General features: G+C 38.3%; 1 protein-coding gene across 1 annotated transcript in view; it reads left to right on the forward strand.

Annotated features, from left to right (window-relative positions):
* The first annotated feature begins 12,137 nt into the window (after positions 1–12,137).
* LOC145028757 (GDSL esterase/lipase At5g42170-like) overlaps positions 12,138–18,979 on the forward strand; it is a 15,259-nt gene continuing 8,417 nt past the window's right edge. The window contains exon 1 of the mRNA XM_078977502.1: positions 12,138–12,450. Within this exon, the coding sequence (XP_078833628.1) occupies positions 12,204–12,450 (247 nt within the window). The 5' untranslated portion in view covers positions 12,138–12,203. The remainder of the gene's footprint in view (positions 12,451–18,979) is intronic.

Below are 18,979 nucleotides of genomic sequence, written 5' to 3' on the forward strand. Positions count from 1 at the left end.
GAATGTAGCCTGATCAACTACATTCTCTCCAAGGTAAAACTAACACACGTCTTGATGAGATCGGAATAGCCAGGGAACCTAAAACTATACCCTTTATCACCCAAAAAGAGAATGTTTGCTTAGTCTGTACCATAGTCATAGCATCCTAGGATAATGTTAGCATATGTACGTACTCGCGCAGACAGCATGGCTGGTTTTCATCACCCGGGAGACCCCTACTTCCCTAATCAGGGAAACAACGGGTGGCTAGAGGAGGAACCTGAGGAGGAGTCTGAGGAGGAACCTGAGGAGGAGCCTGAGGAAGACCCCGAAGAGGAACCTGACGGGGAACCGGAGGCCGAAGTTGAGGGCGAACCTGCAGAATCAGAGGAAGATGAAGGAAACCTCGAGGAGGATGCCGATGATAGCGACAGGGGTGATTCGGATGCGGAGTCCGAAGTCATCAACCCCCCTTACCCGATCCGGGTGCCTGCATATCGAGTGGGCCCCACTGGCCCTACACCTCCCTGGGGTATTGACCTTTGGAGATGGAGCAGACAGCAGGGACAGCGACCCCCGTACGGCATGTCACGCGAGTTCTTTGACCTGAGAGACGGAGGGCCGGCTGATCGAGCCCTTCCAGTCATGGTGAAACGGTTACGGAATACGGGCGATCTTGCCCAGGACACTGCGGATCAGGTACACCAATTGAGGACTAGGGTCGAGCGTGCGGAGCAGGAGACGCGTGATGTCCTTCGAGAGTTTCACATGAGACAGGTTCGGTGGGAGTCTCGACTCCGGGACGCGGAACGCTTGGTTGCTCGTCTTCAGGGAGCATCCACATCCTCAGCACCACCTCCTGACACAGCTCATCGCGGTTAGGGGTAGACTTATCATAGTAGATCATTATGTACTCCGGCTCTATGTTTAAGTGACTACACTACTCATGGAGCCGTTATGCTGTCGGATTAGCGTTACTTATGTATGCTCCTACGAGCAAATTTTCTTGTACTAAATGCGGATAATATTAATAAACTTTTGTGTGTTTTGCTATGATATTCCCAGTTGTTATGTGTTGAGATGTTACGATTGTATGCTTGATGATAGTAACGTTTAGGTTCGTACCATACACCTAGTTAGTAGAGTCGCCACCTCACAGAAACCACGTGCACTCAACATCTTTCCGTTTCGTGACAGAAAGATGCCTCGCCCAGCTACTCGCGGAAATCCCGAACCAACCCCGCCGGAAGTTGACTCCACTGCTTTCCAGGCAGCCGTGTCTGCTGCAGTCACAGCGGCTATGGCACAACTTCACCGAGGGAACAACGGAGGAGGTAACGGGCAAGGATCCGGAAGTTCGAACAATGGGACGAACCAAGGACTCACTAAAACGTGCACCTACAAGGACTTTGCGAACGCTAAACCCCGAACTTTCAACGGTACCGGAGGAGTGATCGCCCTGAAGCGATGGATCGAGAAGGTAGAGTCGGTATTCGAGATATGCGAATGCCCCGAGCAGATGAAAGTGAAGTTCGCGGCCTGCACTTTTGTGGACCAAGCACTCACTTGGTGGAATGGTCATGTAGAAGCTATGACACTTCCTGTCGCCAACTCTATTCCCTGGGCAGAAATGAAAGAGATGTTGACGGCTGAGTACTGCCCCCGAGGCGAAATACAGAAGATGGAGCAGGAACTATGGAATCTCACGGTGCAGAATGGGAACATCGATGCTTACATATCGAGATTCAGCGAACTATCCCTGTTGTGCCCGGGTATGATCACATCAGAGGGAAAGAAGATTGAACGATTCATTTGGGGACTGACATCCCCCATTCAAGGGAATGTGATAGCTGCGAACCCTGAAACTTTTGACAGTGCGAAGAGATTGGCAAAGAGGCTATACGATCATAACCACAAAAAGGGCGAGAAACCGGTAGAGGCTGAGAAGAAGAAGGAGAGTGATGGTAAGAAAGGATGGAACAACAAGAGGAAGGGGCGTCAGGGTCCCGAGACCTCTAAAAAGCAGCAAACGGTGGCAGTTCACGCTGTCACTGCGCCAGTACCAGTCACATCACATGCTCCAACCTCAGCTGCTTCAAATACCTCAAAACCCTATTCCGGTAATCATCCCAAATGCAACAAGTGCGGTTTCCATCACCAAGGAGAATGTAGGGAGTTCCATTGCACCAGTTGCAACCGAAGGGGACACACTGCAAGGTTCTGCAGGACTTATCCTTCTCAGAACCAGAGTCAGGGAAACAACCAGAACAACAACAACAACCACCGCAATACCAACAACACCAATGCCGGCGGCAACAACGCAGGGCCTAGCCACACCTGTTTCGAGTGTGGAAGGACGGGACATTTCCGTCGAGACTGCCCTAACAACAACAACAACTCAGGAAACAGAGGAGCAGGAAGAATGCTGACTATGGGTCAGAGTGATGCAGTGCAGGACCCCGCAGTTGTGACCGGTACGTTCCTCCTAAACCACGCTTATGCATGCATCTTATTTGATACCGGAGCGGAGCGAAGTTTCGTAAGCGAGAAGTTTAAACATTTATTAAAACAACAACCCCAGAAGCTAAATGAAACCTATACGGTAGAAATGGCCAATGGGAAAACCGAATCCACTAGGGAGATCTACATCGGATGTACCCTAACCCTTAACCAACACGTCTTACGAATAGATCTGATGCCAGTGTCAATTAGGAGTTTCGATGTGATTATCGGCATGGATTGGTTAAGCCCCCACCATGCTGAGATTATGTGCCACGAGAAGGCCGTTCGCCTTCGTCTCCCGAATCACGAAACCCTAGTAATTTACGGAGACAAACCTAGCACGAATCTTCGTCTTATCTCGTGCATCAAAGCACAAAAACATCTGCGAAAGAACAACTTAGCGTTCTTGGCCCACATAGTGGACAAGGCTAAAGAAGAAATTAACATCCGAGACATTCCAGTAGCGTGTGAATTCCCGGACGTGTTTCCTGAAGATCTTCCAGGAGTACCCCCAGAGAGACAGGTTGAGTTCCGAATCGACCTCGTCCCAGGAGCAACTCCCCTCGCTAAATCACCATATCGATTGGCACCTGCTGAAATGCAGGAATTGTCCAGCCAACTCAGTGAGCTTCTGGACAAGGGATTTATCCGACCTAGCTACTCGCCGTGGGGAGCTCCGATGCTCTTTGTCAAAAAGAAGGACGGATCTTTCAGAATGTGCATCGATTACCGAGAGTTGAATAAACTCACTGTTAAAAACCGCTACCCACTCCCACGAATCGATGATCTATTCGACCAGCTCCAAGGAGCTAGCTATTTTTCTAAAATAGATCTACGGTCCGGATACCATCAACTCAAGGTCCGAGAAGAAGATATTCCTAAAACCGCTTTCCGAACCCGCTATGGACATTATGAATTCGTCGTAATGCCCTTCGGTCTAACAAATGCACCCGCCGCATTTATGGACCTAATGAACCGAATCTGTCGACCGTTCTTGGACAACTTCGTCATTGTGTTTATCGATGACATCCTCGTCTATTCTCGAAGCAAAGAGGAGCATGGCCAACATCTCCGACAAGTCCTAGAGACGCTGCGATCGGAAAGGCTTTACGCCAAACTCTCTAAGTGTGAGTTTTGGCTACGGAGCGTGAATTTTCTCGGTCACGTAGTTAGCCAAGATGGAATTCATGTGGATCCCTCTAAGGTCAAAGCTGTGGAAGGATGGGCAACTCCGACTACGCCCACAGAAATTCGTCAGTTCTTAGGCCTAGCAGGCTACTATAGGAGATTCATCCAAAACTTCTCTAAAATCGCCAAGCCACTTACCTTGCTTACGCAAAAGAGTGTACCATTCAAGTGGACAGACCGACAAGAGATTGCGTTTCGAGCCTTGAAGCAAGCTCTTTGTAGCGCTCCTGTACTATCTCTACCCGAAGGAACGGAAGATTTTGTAGTTTACTGTGACGCGTCAAATCAAGGTTTAGGTTGCGTTCTCATGCAACGTGGAAGAGTGATAGCATATGCGTCCCGTCAACTAAAGACGCACGAAGTAAATTACACAACCCATGACCTAGAACTGGGAGCCGTGGTCTTCGCCCTAAAAATTTGGAGGCACTACCTGTACGGTACAAAGTGCACCATCTTCACAGACCACAAGAGCCTCCAGCACATCTTGAATCAGAAGGAGCTGAACATGAGACAACGAAGATGGGTGGAGTTGTTAAACGACTACGAATGCGAGATCAAGTACCATCCAGGCAGGCCAACGTGGTAGCTGACGCATTAAGTCGGAAGGAGTACACAAATCGCCGTACGAAAACGCACTCGATAACCATTCAGTCTCATCTGACCGCTCAAATTGCATCAGTCCAGGCAGAGGCTATGAAAACGGAAAATAGAACTAGCGAGGCATTACGCGGAATGGAGAAGAACCTGGAAGTCAAAGAGAATGGGGTATACTACTTCATGAACCGTATTTGGGTTCCAAAGATCGGAGGATTCAGGGAGATCGTTATGAAGGAAGCTCACAAGACACGATACTCCATTCATCCTGGTTCGGACAAGATGTATTTGGACATTAAGCAGCACTATTGGTGGCCTAACATGAAGGCGGAAATCGCAACTTATGTTAGTAAGTGCCTTACGTGTGCCAAGGTAAAAGCGGAATACCAGAAACCTTCCGGATTGTTACAGCAACCGGCAATCCCTGAGTGGAAATGGGAGGGGATTTCTATGGACTTCGTGACCAAGCTGCCCAAGACGTCGGACGGACTGGACACCATATGGGTAATAATCGACCGACTGACGAAATCTGCCCATTTCCTGCCCATCAAAGAGTCCTACAAGATGGAGAGGCTGACGCGTTTGTACCTACGAGAGATCGTAAGACTTCATGGAGTGCCAAAATCTATCATCTCGGATAGGGACAGTAGGTTCACGTCACGCTTTTGGCAGTCGCTCCACAAGGCCATGGGAACTCATCTTGATATGAGCACCGCGTATCACCCACAAACGGACGGTCAAAGCGAACGAACCATTCAGACGCTTGAAGACATGCTTCGTGCATGTGTGATAGACTACGGAAAGTCTTGGGATACCCACCTACCGTTGATCGAGTTTTCATATAACAATAGTTATCATTCGAGCATTAAGGTGGCCCCTTTCGAAGCACTGTACGAGCGTAAATGTAGATCACCGTTATGTTGGGCTGAAGTAGGTGACACCCAGCTAGCAAGAACACATACGTCAAACAGGGCATTAACGGGACCGGAAATCATTCGCGAGACCACAGAAAAGATTTTCCAGATCAAAGCTCGATTACAGGCATCGCGTGACCGGCAAAAGAGCTACGCTGATAAACGGCGAAAGCCCTTAGAATTCCAGGTCGGTGATCGAGTATTGTTGAAGGTCTCACCCTGGAAAGGGGTTATACGTTTCGGAAAACGGGGAAAGCTGAACCCGCGATACATTGGACCTTTCGAAATCGTCGCCCGAATAGGTCCAGTAGCATACAGACTACAACTACCTGCAGAGCTAAACGGTGTACACCCCGTGTTCCATGTTTCTAATCTGAAAAAGTGTCTGTCAGATGAAACCCTAGTCATTCCTCTTGACGAAATCGAAATCAATGAGAATCTCCTGTTCGTCGAAGAGCCAATCGAAATCATGGACAGGGAGGTGAAGCGTACTAAGCAGAGTCGCATCCCGATCGTGAAGGTACGGTGGAACGCAAAGCGTGGGCCAGAATTCACGTGGGAACGCGAAGATCAAATGAAGCAGAAGTACCCTCACCTATTCTAGCATTCTCAAATCTAGCTTCCAAACAGAATTTCGGGACGAAATTCCCTCTAACGGGGGGATGATGTCACAACTGGAAATTTTGTGTCATGTAATCTATACATTCAACCTAATGTGAATCAAAAACTCCAATCAAATACAATATACAAGCACTACAAGTAGTCATCAAACAATTGGAGACCCTAGAAGTTCTTGTTAAGTCCATTTTGGACTAGGACTTCCTATTTGGATCCAAATGGACCAATAAGCTTCCAATTGGACTATCATGGGCTTAGGACCCTAATTGGGCTCTAATTGGACCCACACTAATTTATTTCAACATTTTAGGTCATATTGGGCCTAGAATGAAATAAATCACAAGCTTTGATCCATAATTTAACCTAACCTAGCTTAATAAAGCATAAAAATCACAATTTTAATTTATAAGGCCAATAAATACCCTAAACTACCTCTAATGTTGGGCTTAGGGGCAAAAAGCCCAATTTTTCCTTCTTCCCTCCCCATTCTCGGCCCAAGCCCAAGGAAAAGGGAGAGTTGACCTTGGGTTGCCACCTCACCTTTACATGTTGGACTTCCATGCATATAACTCATGTTTCCAAGCATACATCATATCAAGGTCACTTCTTTTTCTCTCCTCTCTCTTTGTTTCGGCCGAGAGCAACACCACACACACACAAAACACTCACAAACTCTCTCTAAAATTCACTCAAGGCTTCTTCTTCTTCCCTCTCCAAAATCTCGAGTTCTAGGAAGCATTCAAGAGGAAATCTCCACAAAATTCTTCATCTAAGGTAAGATTATGCATAGATCTATGGTTTAAATTCTTTTGTTATCAAAATCCTTTCCTAATCTATGCAAAAATCGTGATCTTGTATCCTAGAACCATCTCAAAACTCGAGATCTTCTTCAAAGGGAGCTAAGGCCAAAAACACTTCATTTTCCTTCCATTTTTCCTTGCAAAACCGAATCAACACCCCAAGGTGAGCTTCATACCCCCTATTTTCTGTTTTTATGAGTTTTTTTTTGGGGGGGGGGGGGGGGGAATACAAGTGAAAGTGTAGATCTATATGTGTTTTGTATGCCTTGTATGATTTCCATGCTTATATGTATGCTTTTATGTGTTTTTATGTTGGATCTAGCATTAAAACCCATCAAAACCGAGATATACCTTGTGTTAAATGATTTTAGCTTCAAATATATTTCTAAACACAAAGTGTTTCAAGAAAAATGGTTAAGTGGTTTAGTAATAATTTTCTTTGGGTTAAAAACACAAATTTTGGGCTTAAAATGTGAAAAATGCAAAAATAAGGGCCCAAATTGACATTTCACAGATTCTGATGGATGAAGTGTGCCAAAACAGTTTCAATAAATAAATTTCTGGAAATATACTCATTTAGGGGATTAAAAACATAAATTCCAAGCTTAATGGGCTAAAAATGAAAATTTCAGCCCAATAAGGCCCATTATGCGAATTTTTCTGTTTTGGAGGGCCAAAACTGTAACTTTCTGTAAAACAGTGGACTATAAGTGTTCCAAATCCTTTTCAAAGGTTTAAAATGCTTTTTAAATTTAAAAAGGACCAAAGTTGCAAAACTTTTCCAATTTGGGCCAAAATTGTCAAAGTTGCGAAAAGAAGGGATTAAAACCGAGAAAACTGCATTTTCAAGGACTTAAACTGTTTTCTATGAAAAATTTGCTGAAAAATATTAATTTCAATAATTTTTGGTGTTAAAATGTCAAGAAAAATAGTTTAAGGACCAAACCGGGAAGTATTTAATAAAAAGGGTTGAAAATGTAAATTTTACAAATAATGAGGGGCTGAAAACAGGAATATTTCAAGACTAGTTCAATGTACACAATTTGATCAAATAATTGCACCGCGACTATCGACGAAATACAATACATTACAATACCCAAAAGTCGTTGTTAAACGAATTGGCTCGGTCTCGAGCCAATAGAAATCTACAACTACTAACACTACGACACTACGATTCATACAAGTAACGTTTGGTAATACATATACATGCGAGTGTGCACAGACGTCTACGCACCATCTTTGGGCCCCACAAGTGTAAAATCTTGTTCGTTGAGCCTAGCTAGCCCAATGACCTGATCTTAAGGCCCGAAGACATTTTTTTTACGGTGTGTTGGGTTTTACCGATCCGACACAACGTAAATGGACTTTCAATGGCTTGTATACCACCGGTCCCCAAGGGTCCTTTGGTATTGCTAGTAAAGTCTACATTTCATGCGAGGCGGGTCGGGGACCCCTCGTACATTTTATCCCCAACCGGCTAATGGAGTTACCGGGGTCTTCGTGACCTCTTTCTCTTCGGATGTGGGACTTCACCTAGTCAGGGCGATTGGATAACGCAATTAGTACTGACGACGCCTTCGGAGTCATTAGTATAACTATAAACTGGGCGTTTGTGTAACGCGGGTTTGTAGTAAATAATCCTGCTCGAAAACCTTCCAACGTCGCCTGGGACTGACACTATACGCTATGCAATGGTTTCAATGTAACATCACATAATTCAAGGAACTAGGAGAACATCGGGTTTTCCTAGGGTTTTCAATACGAACTGATTTGAAATGCATACATTTTCAACGAACATTTTTTTTACAAGTATAGAAACGAACAAGCATACCTATGGATCTTCACAAACGTTTTCGAAAACTTATCTTTTCAGAAAATATCGGATTTTCTGGTGGTTCTTCAAACAATACAAACATTCGATTTCAAACACTACTTATGAACTCACCAACATTTCATATGTTGACGTTTTTCAAAATACTTGTATTCTCAGGGAGCCAGTGAATCAAGGGAAATCATATCCAGTGACGGTTGCGGTTTATTTTTGTATGAATTGAACAAATTAATTTTTGGGGAATGTAATGTTTAAACAATGTATGATATGTAAACACTACTGGTTGTACTATGTTGATGAATGGTGACGAATGTTGTTATGTTTCATATGTATTCAATGTTATGGTATTCAATTGAGTCACGACAGCCCCCGGACGTTTCCGCCGTCTGGTTCGGGGGTGTGACAGTTTGAATATGAGATCGAGTGGTTTCTAGCCAAAACAATCTAAACGAGTATCAAAGATCTATTGATAGTAGTCCAACGGTAAAAAGACAGAAGAAAACGGATGTCAGATGGAGGAGTTGTGAATTCCTAACGGAGTTTTCCTGTCCCGGCCTACTAAAAATAATATAATAAAAGTTAAATCAAAGATAGCCGACAAAGTCTAAACGATATTTGTAGAGCATAATCTCACCTACGCGTGCATATAAAGAACATCGAAAACGGAGCTCGTATGCGAAAGATATGAATTTCTGAACTTTGGGGCATGAACTTCAACCCTTGTGTCAGAGCTCATGACATGAGCACAATGTTCACGACGTGAGCAGGTGATGGACGTCTTCCAAGGCAAGTGGCCTAATGACGAATTCCATGACATCGAGCTCACGACGTGAGCACTTGTGGCTCACGACGTGAGCATAGGATTTCAGCTTCCTATAAATAGAAAGCGAGGCCAGCCGAGTTTTGTTGCTCAATTTCTTTCCTCTCAACCATATTACCTTATTTTACGTGTAATTTATATCCCAGAAGCCCCTGTATCATCTCGACACCCGAAGCGAGTCCCGAAGCCCCGAAGATCCCGAGGAGAAAAGAGTTTCAAGCCGAAGCTCTACCCACGAGAAGCTCAGTGTGTGAAGATATCCCGGTTTCATAAAAGAACTTCTACTTGAAGAGTCGTAGTGTTGTTCGACAATCGTCTTAACAAGTGAGTGTGTAGTTACTTTCTTCTAACACATAGATATGAAGTATTTTCTGTGAAATACGTGTTATATGTTTATATATTGTTTGTTTACTTGAGATGGATGATTGAATGAATGTTTTATACAAGTTTTTAAATGGTTTAAGCTGTATTTGTAATTTTTATATAGAAATATGTTGGGTAGAACATTGGTAGAAAAAATAGTTGGTGTGTGATGAAGAATGAATTTGAGGAGGAGACAAAAGATGATATAGATCATGAGATGAGGGTGACATGTGAAAAATGAGTGAAACCTTTACCCAAACGATGGCCCCGTCATTCAGCAGAGTATGGATGACAACCACAGACTATTTTAGACAAGACTATGGAACACTAGCAAGTTCGCAACTTGTAGGTGTTGTGAACTTTTTGTTCACCGGTGTACTCTAAAAACCCTGACAGCTATGGACTTAGTGCCTTATATAAGAACAATGGTAGCTATGGATTTAGTACTGTGTATATGAACCTTGGTAGTTATAGATTTAGTATTGTGTAGATGAACCTTGGTAGCTATGGATTTAGTGTTGTGTATATGAACCTCTTGCAGCAATGGACTTTGTGCATATTCCTTAGGTTGATCCTTAGGAATGAAGGATAGATGATTCTTAGGGTAGATCCTTAAGATTAAAGAAGACAATAAGGGTGGGAAATTGGTTTGATTGTTTGATGATTAAATATAATAATTATATTATTATTGGTTGAAAACCCTATATGCTCATAGACTCCAAAGCCTGACCCACTCCGTTTTCTTTGTATCACAGGTAGTGGCACAAGAACATAAGTTGGTTGACATGACGAGAGATTTTGGATTATAAATCAGTAGTTATAAATAACTATTGTAACGTCTATTTCATATTTTTTTGCCTTCGGTCTGTATCGGAACATGACATCCCGATATTTTGTTATTTAATGAAAATACGTTTCTTTTAAGAAATGTTTTGATAAATTGTTATCATATTTTGTTTTGGAAACAAATTCCGCAAGTCTTATAATCAATGGAGTACTCTGATTTTATAAAACCAAGTATAAACAAATCGGTCTTTTCTAACTATAAAATTAAGGATGTCACAATACGCTTATTATATTATTATTCTTTATTAATACCGATAGCTAGATAAATAATAATAATTACATTGTTTTAACTAAAAAGGTATATAATTATTTAGTTACTAATACTAATAATATTAATTAAATTATTTCTATAATTATACTAATAGGTAAGTTATTTATTTGGTTAATAAATATAATATTTTAATTATAAAAAATACTAGTTACTTAATTATTAATATTAATAATAATGATTGATTTATTTCTATAATAGAACTATTAAAGAAGTTTATTTGTTTTTTAAAAAAACATTTATTTTAATAATTTATTATTTTATTATTATTATTATTATTATTATTATTATTATTTATAACACTAATAGCTATCATAAATAGTAATTAATAACAATAATTATATTATTTTAATTAAAAAAGTAAATAATTATTTACTTGCTATCATTTTTAACGGTAACTAAACTATTTTTATACTAATATTACCAATAAATAAAGTTAATCTATTTGGTTAATAATTATAATATTTTAATTATAAAAATTAATAGTTAATTACTAATATTAATAACAAAAATACTTATACTATAATAATTAGAAGAAATTAAATTATATATATATATATATATATATATATATATATATAATTTTAATTGTAAAAATAAAAAATAATATAGTTAATAATACTAAAAATTAATAATAGAATTAGTTTTAGAATAAAAAAATGATTTTTTTTCTAAAAACGCTTTTCCATCGGTGATTACGACAAACACCTCAAGTCTAGAACTTCATTTACAATCCGTTAGTATTCTGTCGTTTACCGACGGATTTTTCAAATAATTTATTTTCGTCGCTATTTTATCAATAATCAGTCACTAAAATTAGGGTTTTTATATTTGTCACAATTCCGTCACTAATTTCCGATGGAAAAATTCCGTTATGAATTTCCGTGGGAATTCACCTAGTTTTCTAGTAGTGTTAACTTAAAATAGAAGAGATTTTATGTCTATTAGAAATTTTTTTTTTTTTTTTAAATAAACATTGGATTGTATTCATCAGATTTTTGTTGATATTGGTTGATTTTACAGTTTTTTTTAATAGGGGAAGAAAAGATCGAGACCAAGGCAAGATTTGGCATGTAAATTTTTGTGCTTTCATCCACGTGACCTAGGTGCGAGTTTCTAAATAAAATAAGCAACAGAACATCATGTCATTTGCCAAAGAAACAAAAACGTCGCAAAAGCTAACCTTTAAGCTGCTAAAAATACATAATCAAAAGTTAAACAATATTTTAATACGAACTTTTTTTGGCCCATCCCAATTCAAGATGTAATCTTTCGACGATATCGATTTTCATTTGTCGATGTGACATGCTATCGTAACAAACATTTCACGTGAAGGAAAAGGAAGTTCGTTAGACCTCTCTTTATAAAACGGTAATTGCTACATAGTCCAAATTCATAATATTGGTGTTAAAATCCTAAATTTGTTTCTTTGGTATTTGTTTTGCATCATCTTCTCTATAAATTTTGAATTCTTTAAGTTATGAAGGTTATTTTATTTTTTCTATATGCTTCTCTTTACTTAAATCGCAACGAAGGAGCGGTAACTCTACTACAAAATGCTTCTGTACAAGCAGTCATTGCATTTGGGGACTCACTAATGGATCAAGGGAACAATAACCATATCAAAACTATTTTCAAGGCTAATTTCTATCCGTACGGAATGGACTTCATCAACGGAAACCCAACTGGAAGGTTCTCCAACGGGAAAACACTCGCTGACTTTTTTGGTAATTTTCTTTCTCTTTGTTTTATTGTTTAAAGAATCAACATCTTAGTTTATGTTCATTTTCATTGTAATATATTCAGTTAAACACAATTGTAGCCGGTCATTTATTGATAAAACAAAAATATATTTAAAATCCAAAATAATTGAAAATTTTTGAAAATATTTTTTTTCCAACATTATTTTATGAATATATATTTTCCAAAAAAAAATACCAAAAAAAATTTTTAAAAATAAATAAAATATATTTTTTTACATATTTTAGTAGAATATTTAAAATATATTCTATATATCTGGCAAATCTAGTAAAATATTTTAAACATTCTAAAAATCATATTAGAATATTTAAGTGTAATATTCTATTAAAATATTTCACATATTTTAAAAAAAACGGTATTTTTTTATTATTTTTTATATTTTTTTTAGTTAAATAATGTTTCGAAAATAATAATTAAAAAAGAATTTTTGGATTTTTTCTTTTATTTTGCATTTTAAAATTATTTATACATTTCGTCTCACGATTTCACAAAATTAGCATTGTCTCAAATAAACCTAAACATATATATATATATATATATATATATATATATATATATATATATATATATATATATATATATATATATATATATATATATATATATATATATATATATATATATGGTTTGAGATCGGTTGAGAACTCATAGTTTCCTGAAAATCCGAGAACTAAAAGTAGAACATTGGATCAAAATTAATTAATTAAGGACATGATCGTCATCTTACCAATTTAATTTAATTTTTATTCTTTTTTATATTATTTAACTTATTAATATAAATGTCTAAAAATTTACATTGTAAATCAAATTTTCATATTTTTTTAAAAATAGTATTTTTTGTTTTTTTTAAATGCTGTTTTTTTTTTTAATTTATTTTTATAGAAAACATGAATTTTTTTAAAAAAATTGATTTTTTTTAAAAACTGCAATTTAAAAAAAACTACACTTTTTTTTTTAAAAAAAAAAAAAAAAAAAAAACTGTATTTTTTGTTTTCCAAAAAATTGCAATTTTTTTAAATGAAAACTGCATTTTTTTTCAAAACAAAAACTGCAATTTTTTTAAAATACTGCATTCTTAAATAAAAAAAATTCTAGTTCTTTTCAAAGGAAGTTATATTTTTTTTGAGAAAAAATTGTATTTAAAAAAAAAAACTGCAATTTTGTTTAAAAAACAATATTTTTTTTAAAAAGCCAATTTTTATGCGCATATGTGCATATTTGTTCAAATACACATATGTACATTTCTTATACTATAATATTCGTTGGTAAATCATATGAAATTTTATATTATTAATTAATCTATAAACATAATAGTACAATTATTTTATTTGATGCAAAATAAAATATAAAATACTACAAATTTCAAAGTGTTTTGATGTCTTCATGTTAATATTTCCTTATTTTTCTTCAATTTATCATTTTTCACCTCTTCAATATGCACCACAATTTCTTCCAAATCTACAAGAAAATTAAAAAAAAAAAATTATTGATGCAAAAGCACTCACATAAATACATATGTGATTTTCATGTGATTAACATATGAATCACATGCAATTCACATATGAATCACATTTACATATGACATCATATGTAAAACATGTGATTTATATATGAGTCACATGTGAATCAAATGTGATTCACATGTAAATCACATATGATTTACATGTGATTTAGATGTGAATCACATGTCATTTATATGTGAATTACATGTGAATCACATGTAATTCATATGTGATTTACATGTGAATCACATGTAATTCATATGTGATTTATATGCGAATAACATGTAATTTATATGTGAATTATATATGATTTACATGTGAATAGAATGTAATTTATATGTGAATTACATATGAATTACATGTAATTCATATGTGATTTACATATGAATCACACGTAATTCATATATGAATTATATGTGATTCACATGAGAATCAAATGTAATTCATTTGTGAATTACATGTGAATCACATTTATTCATATATGAATTACATGTGATTTACATGTGAATCACATGTAAATCTTATGTGATTTACATGTGAATCACATGTAATTACAACGTTGAACTTTATATAAATTTAGCTAAGTAAAAAAGAAACAACCACAGTTGTCTAGATTTATCCTTGTCTTGCTGTAAGTGAGCCCACACCAAGTTCCCTAATAACCTGATTCAATTCCAAAACATCAAAAAATTAAAACTAAATTTTGAAGATGACTCATGATTCTACATTTCTAGATTTCTACAACTTTGCTTGGATTGTTGTCTACTAACTATCAACAAATATTACAAGATCAGCATGTAAAGTTATAAACCCTTAAGCAAATCATAATATTAGTTTAGAGTGGTTTCACTTTGGCATTTTATCGATCGGATTGTGATCCTTAGAAATGTAACTAGTTTTCTCACCAAATTGAGAACAAATTGACCACCATTCGTTTGGATTCTTTACCAAAAGAATATTAAAAGAAAAGCCTAGAAACCTTTATGAAAATGATAGCTAAAAAGAGGAATTCGCAAGAAAGGATAGAAACCAGCAATCAGTGAAAAGTGAAAGTAATAAATTGATCACCTGGACATGTTTGGCTCTGACGTATGGAGAATCACCGGCGAGAACTTTGTGGATGACGTGGAAGAGATTGTTGCAATTACTGGATTGCGGTGGTGTCCATTTCTTGTCCGACGCTGGCAACGGTGGTTTTCGGATCCGAAATGGCGGAGAAGAATACATGTTTGAAGAATAGCATCGCTTTTTCTCCGACTGAGGTAAACGGAAGCCTTGGTGATCTAAACTTCATGAGTGTGGATTGATACAAATCCAAACTTCTGAATGGCCAGCGGTGGCTCCAGTAAGATAATTAATTCTATATCTCGATGGAATTATAGAGGATCAGAGTCGGTGCCTTCAAAATCGGTTAGAGATGAGAGATCGATGAGAAACAATGACTATGTAACGACCCAATTTTCACGTCCAAAAATTTCGTTTTTAAAACATTACTTTAGAAAATGTTAATAAATAAAAACATTGTTTGACCAAACTACATCACAACATAAACCATGTTCAAAAGTCAAGTCATACAACCAATCGAAACATCAGAGTATAAATCCCAGGGAAATCTAATAAATGCGGAAACCAATGTGTGTGCATGATGTGCCGCTACCGAGCCAGCTCCTTCCCCTTCGATGAAGAGGTACCTAAAACCAAAACTGTAAACTGTAAGCACAAAGCTTAGTGAGTTCCCCTATCGTACCACATACCATACAATACATATCATACATACTGCCAGGCTATTCTAGGGTGCCTGACTACCCGGTATGGCCATTCTGGGGTGCCGACTACCCGTGTCAAGCCATTCTGGGGTGCTGACCTACCCATGTCGAACTATTTTGGGGTGCTGACTACCCTTCGGTCCTAACAACCGAACCTCGGGGACTATTTCACCCCTACTACTACCATCACATATATCATAACACAAACGTAATATCAAACATATCTGGGGTGTCTGACCACCCTTCGGTCCTAGCAACCGAACTCTACTACTATCACATACAACATATCATGCCAACATATAACATATCAGGTAGTAGCAAACCTATATGATATCACAAAGACAATCATCTAACATACAACTCCTACTGGTGGGCCGGCATTGTGGCCTTAGACCCATCGCTACTGGAAGGCAACTCACCTCGGAGTAGCTGCTGATCTTCGTGGGAATAGTCTGACTGCTGTTGCTGCTGTTCCGGAAATCCTCCGGCTGTATTCCTACCAAACACTTAGTCAAAAACTGCTAACTGACCTTTGGGTAAAATGACCATTTTACCCCTGATCATGACCTAAGTCAAAGTCAGAGTCAACTTCCAGTTGACCCGACTCGCCGAGTTGGCTCGCCAACTCGCCGAGTCCATGTCCAAACGACTATCCTGAATTATGTTTCTACTCGTCGAGTTAGGCGTCGGCTCCACGAGTTCTCCTTCCAAACTGATGTTCAAGTCCTTCATCCTACTCGCCGAGTTGTATGAACAACTCGCCGAGTTCATCTTCATCCGATGAACAACTTATACTGTGACTCGCCGAGTTGTATGAACAACTCGCCGAGTCTGATCTTGATCTAAGGAGATTGCCTTGAACTCGCCGAGTCCGGGCATCGACTCGCCGAGTTCCACTATGGGTGAGCTTTGGCTTCCAACTCACCGAGTCCCTCCTGGACTCACCACACGACTCGACATAACAAAAAGGGGACAAACCCGGAGACTCGCGACTGGACTCGCAAAGTCAGATGAGCGACTCGCCGAGTCCGCTCCATGCAAGAGCTAAAAATGCGATTTTGCTCGAATCCAGTCCATGTCATTCGTAGATCTGGGCTCCTAGAGCATGAATAACACGTAAAGTTTCCAACTTTACGTGTAAATATCCATCTATGGGGTTTTTAGGGTTCAAAATGCACCAAAAGAGTAGATCTAAGGTTTATATGCAATATGGGCTCATAAAGGTAGTGGATCTGAGCTCATGGAGCTCAACTATGCTTGGATCTAGAGACCAATCAACTTATTTCGAAATATGATGCACATACAAGCTTGGAAATGAGCCATGATGGACTTTAATGGGGCCATAAGCATGGAGACAAGGGGGAAAACGAGCCATACCTTAGATATCACTCTGAAATTGCTCACAAGTTTTTGACCTCCTCTTCTTCTTCTTGATCTCCTTCCCTACTCACTCCAATCTCCAAGAGGACACACCAAATGGCTTCAAATCCACAAAACAAGGCTTAGAACGAGGTATATGGCTCTTAGAGTGAATAGGGGCTGGCTTGGGGGCGGAAAGGGGGATTAAATAGGGTGCAAACCCCTGAAACTTAGGGTTTCATCCAACAGCGGTGACTCGCCGAGTCCAGGATATGGACTCACCGAGTCGCCAACTTAAACGTGTCCCGGGTCCCGTCCCTACTCGGCGAGTCGGACCTATGACTCGCCGAGTCCAAGGCTTAAAAAGGAAAAATACTCAATTAAGATTTACATACCAACAACCAGGTGCTACAGACTACAAATTTGGACGATGTGGCGCTGATTTTAAGGGAAACGGACAAGCTTGATGAGCGAATCATTGGCGATGGAGGTTGAGATAATCGAAACAGTAGATGATCTGATGTTGGAGAAAAAGCTGATGAGGGAAATCATCGGAGAAGAAGTTGATTGTGAGGATGATGGCAGATCGTGAGTTTAAGATATATATATATATATATATATACATATATATATATATATATATATATATATATATATATATATATATATATATATATATATATATATATGCACACTAGTTTATAACCCGTGGGAACCACGGTTATAAAATTAATTAAACTTTAATAGTTTGGATTCCTTACAAAAAGAATATTAAAAGAAAAGCCTAGAAACCTTTCTGAAAATGATAGCTAAAAAGAGGAATTCGTAAGAAAGGATAGAAACCAGCAATCAGTGAAAAGTGAAAGTAATAAATTGATCACCTGGACATGTTTGGCTCTGATGTATGGAGAATCACCGGCGAGAACTTTGTGGATGACATGGAAGATATTGTTGCTATTACTGGATTGTTCTGGTGTCCATTTCTTGTCCGACGCTGGCAACAGTGGTTTCTGGATCTGGAATGGCGGAGAAGAATACATGTTTGAAGAATAGCATCGTTTTTTCTTCGACTGAGGTAAACAAAAGCGTTGATGATCTAAACTTTATGAGTGTGGATTGATATGTAACGCCCCAAATTTCAAATATAAATATAACTTAACATAGTTCCAAAACTTCCAAAAATCAAGATTCAAATACTAATGTAATTATTAATAATAATAGCGGAAGCAAATAGAAATTTAATTAAACATTTGGTGCGCTACGTCTTCCTCAAAACTTGTCGCCTTCTTCAAGTCTGAACTTTATCCTTTCCATTCCCGCTGCCACTTGCTACGTTATTTCCTGGGTTGCGTGCATTTAAAGATTCTAATGGGTAAGCCTAGGGCTTAGTGAGTTCGTGGTTTTCATGCATATTGACGTCAATAAAATAAAAATAATGCAACAATTTGTCAATATAAATCTTTTCATTTCTTTCCACCCTTGATGACATATTAGGGAACTACTGTCATTTCCAGGGAACGAGTACCTCCGCCAAGCACAACAAATATGCTTACGGCTAGATAAACAGAGCGTAAGCTCTCCGCCGCGTACTAACATCCTGTACGACGACTAATAATAAGACCGTATAAATACACATGTTCCCTATATGTCACCCACCATTTTCACCCTTTTATATGAAATAATTCACAAAATTTCACACACATATTCATAGCAATAACAACGGTAACATATAATTGCAAATAATTTAGAATCAACTTTTCATGCAAGCAACCACAAAATTCACACGAAACTCACCTTCTTGGCGTTTAGGTCTTAACCAAAGCTTGACACGCTACACGCACCCTACATTCCACCAACAAATTTTCCTA

The sequence above is a fragment of the Lactuca saligna genome, chromosome 2, assembly GCF_052625555.1.
Source record: "Lactuca saligna cultivar CGN05327 chromosome 2, ASM5262555v1, whole genome shotgun sequence".
NCBI classification, from domain to species: Eukaryota; Viridiplantae; Streptophyta; class Magnoliopsida; order Asterales; family Asteraceae; genus Lactuca; species Lactuca saligna.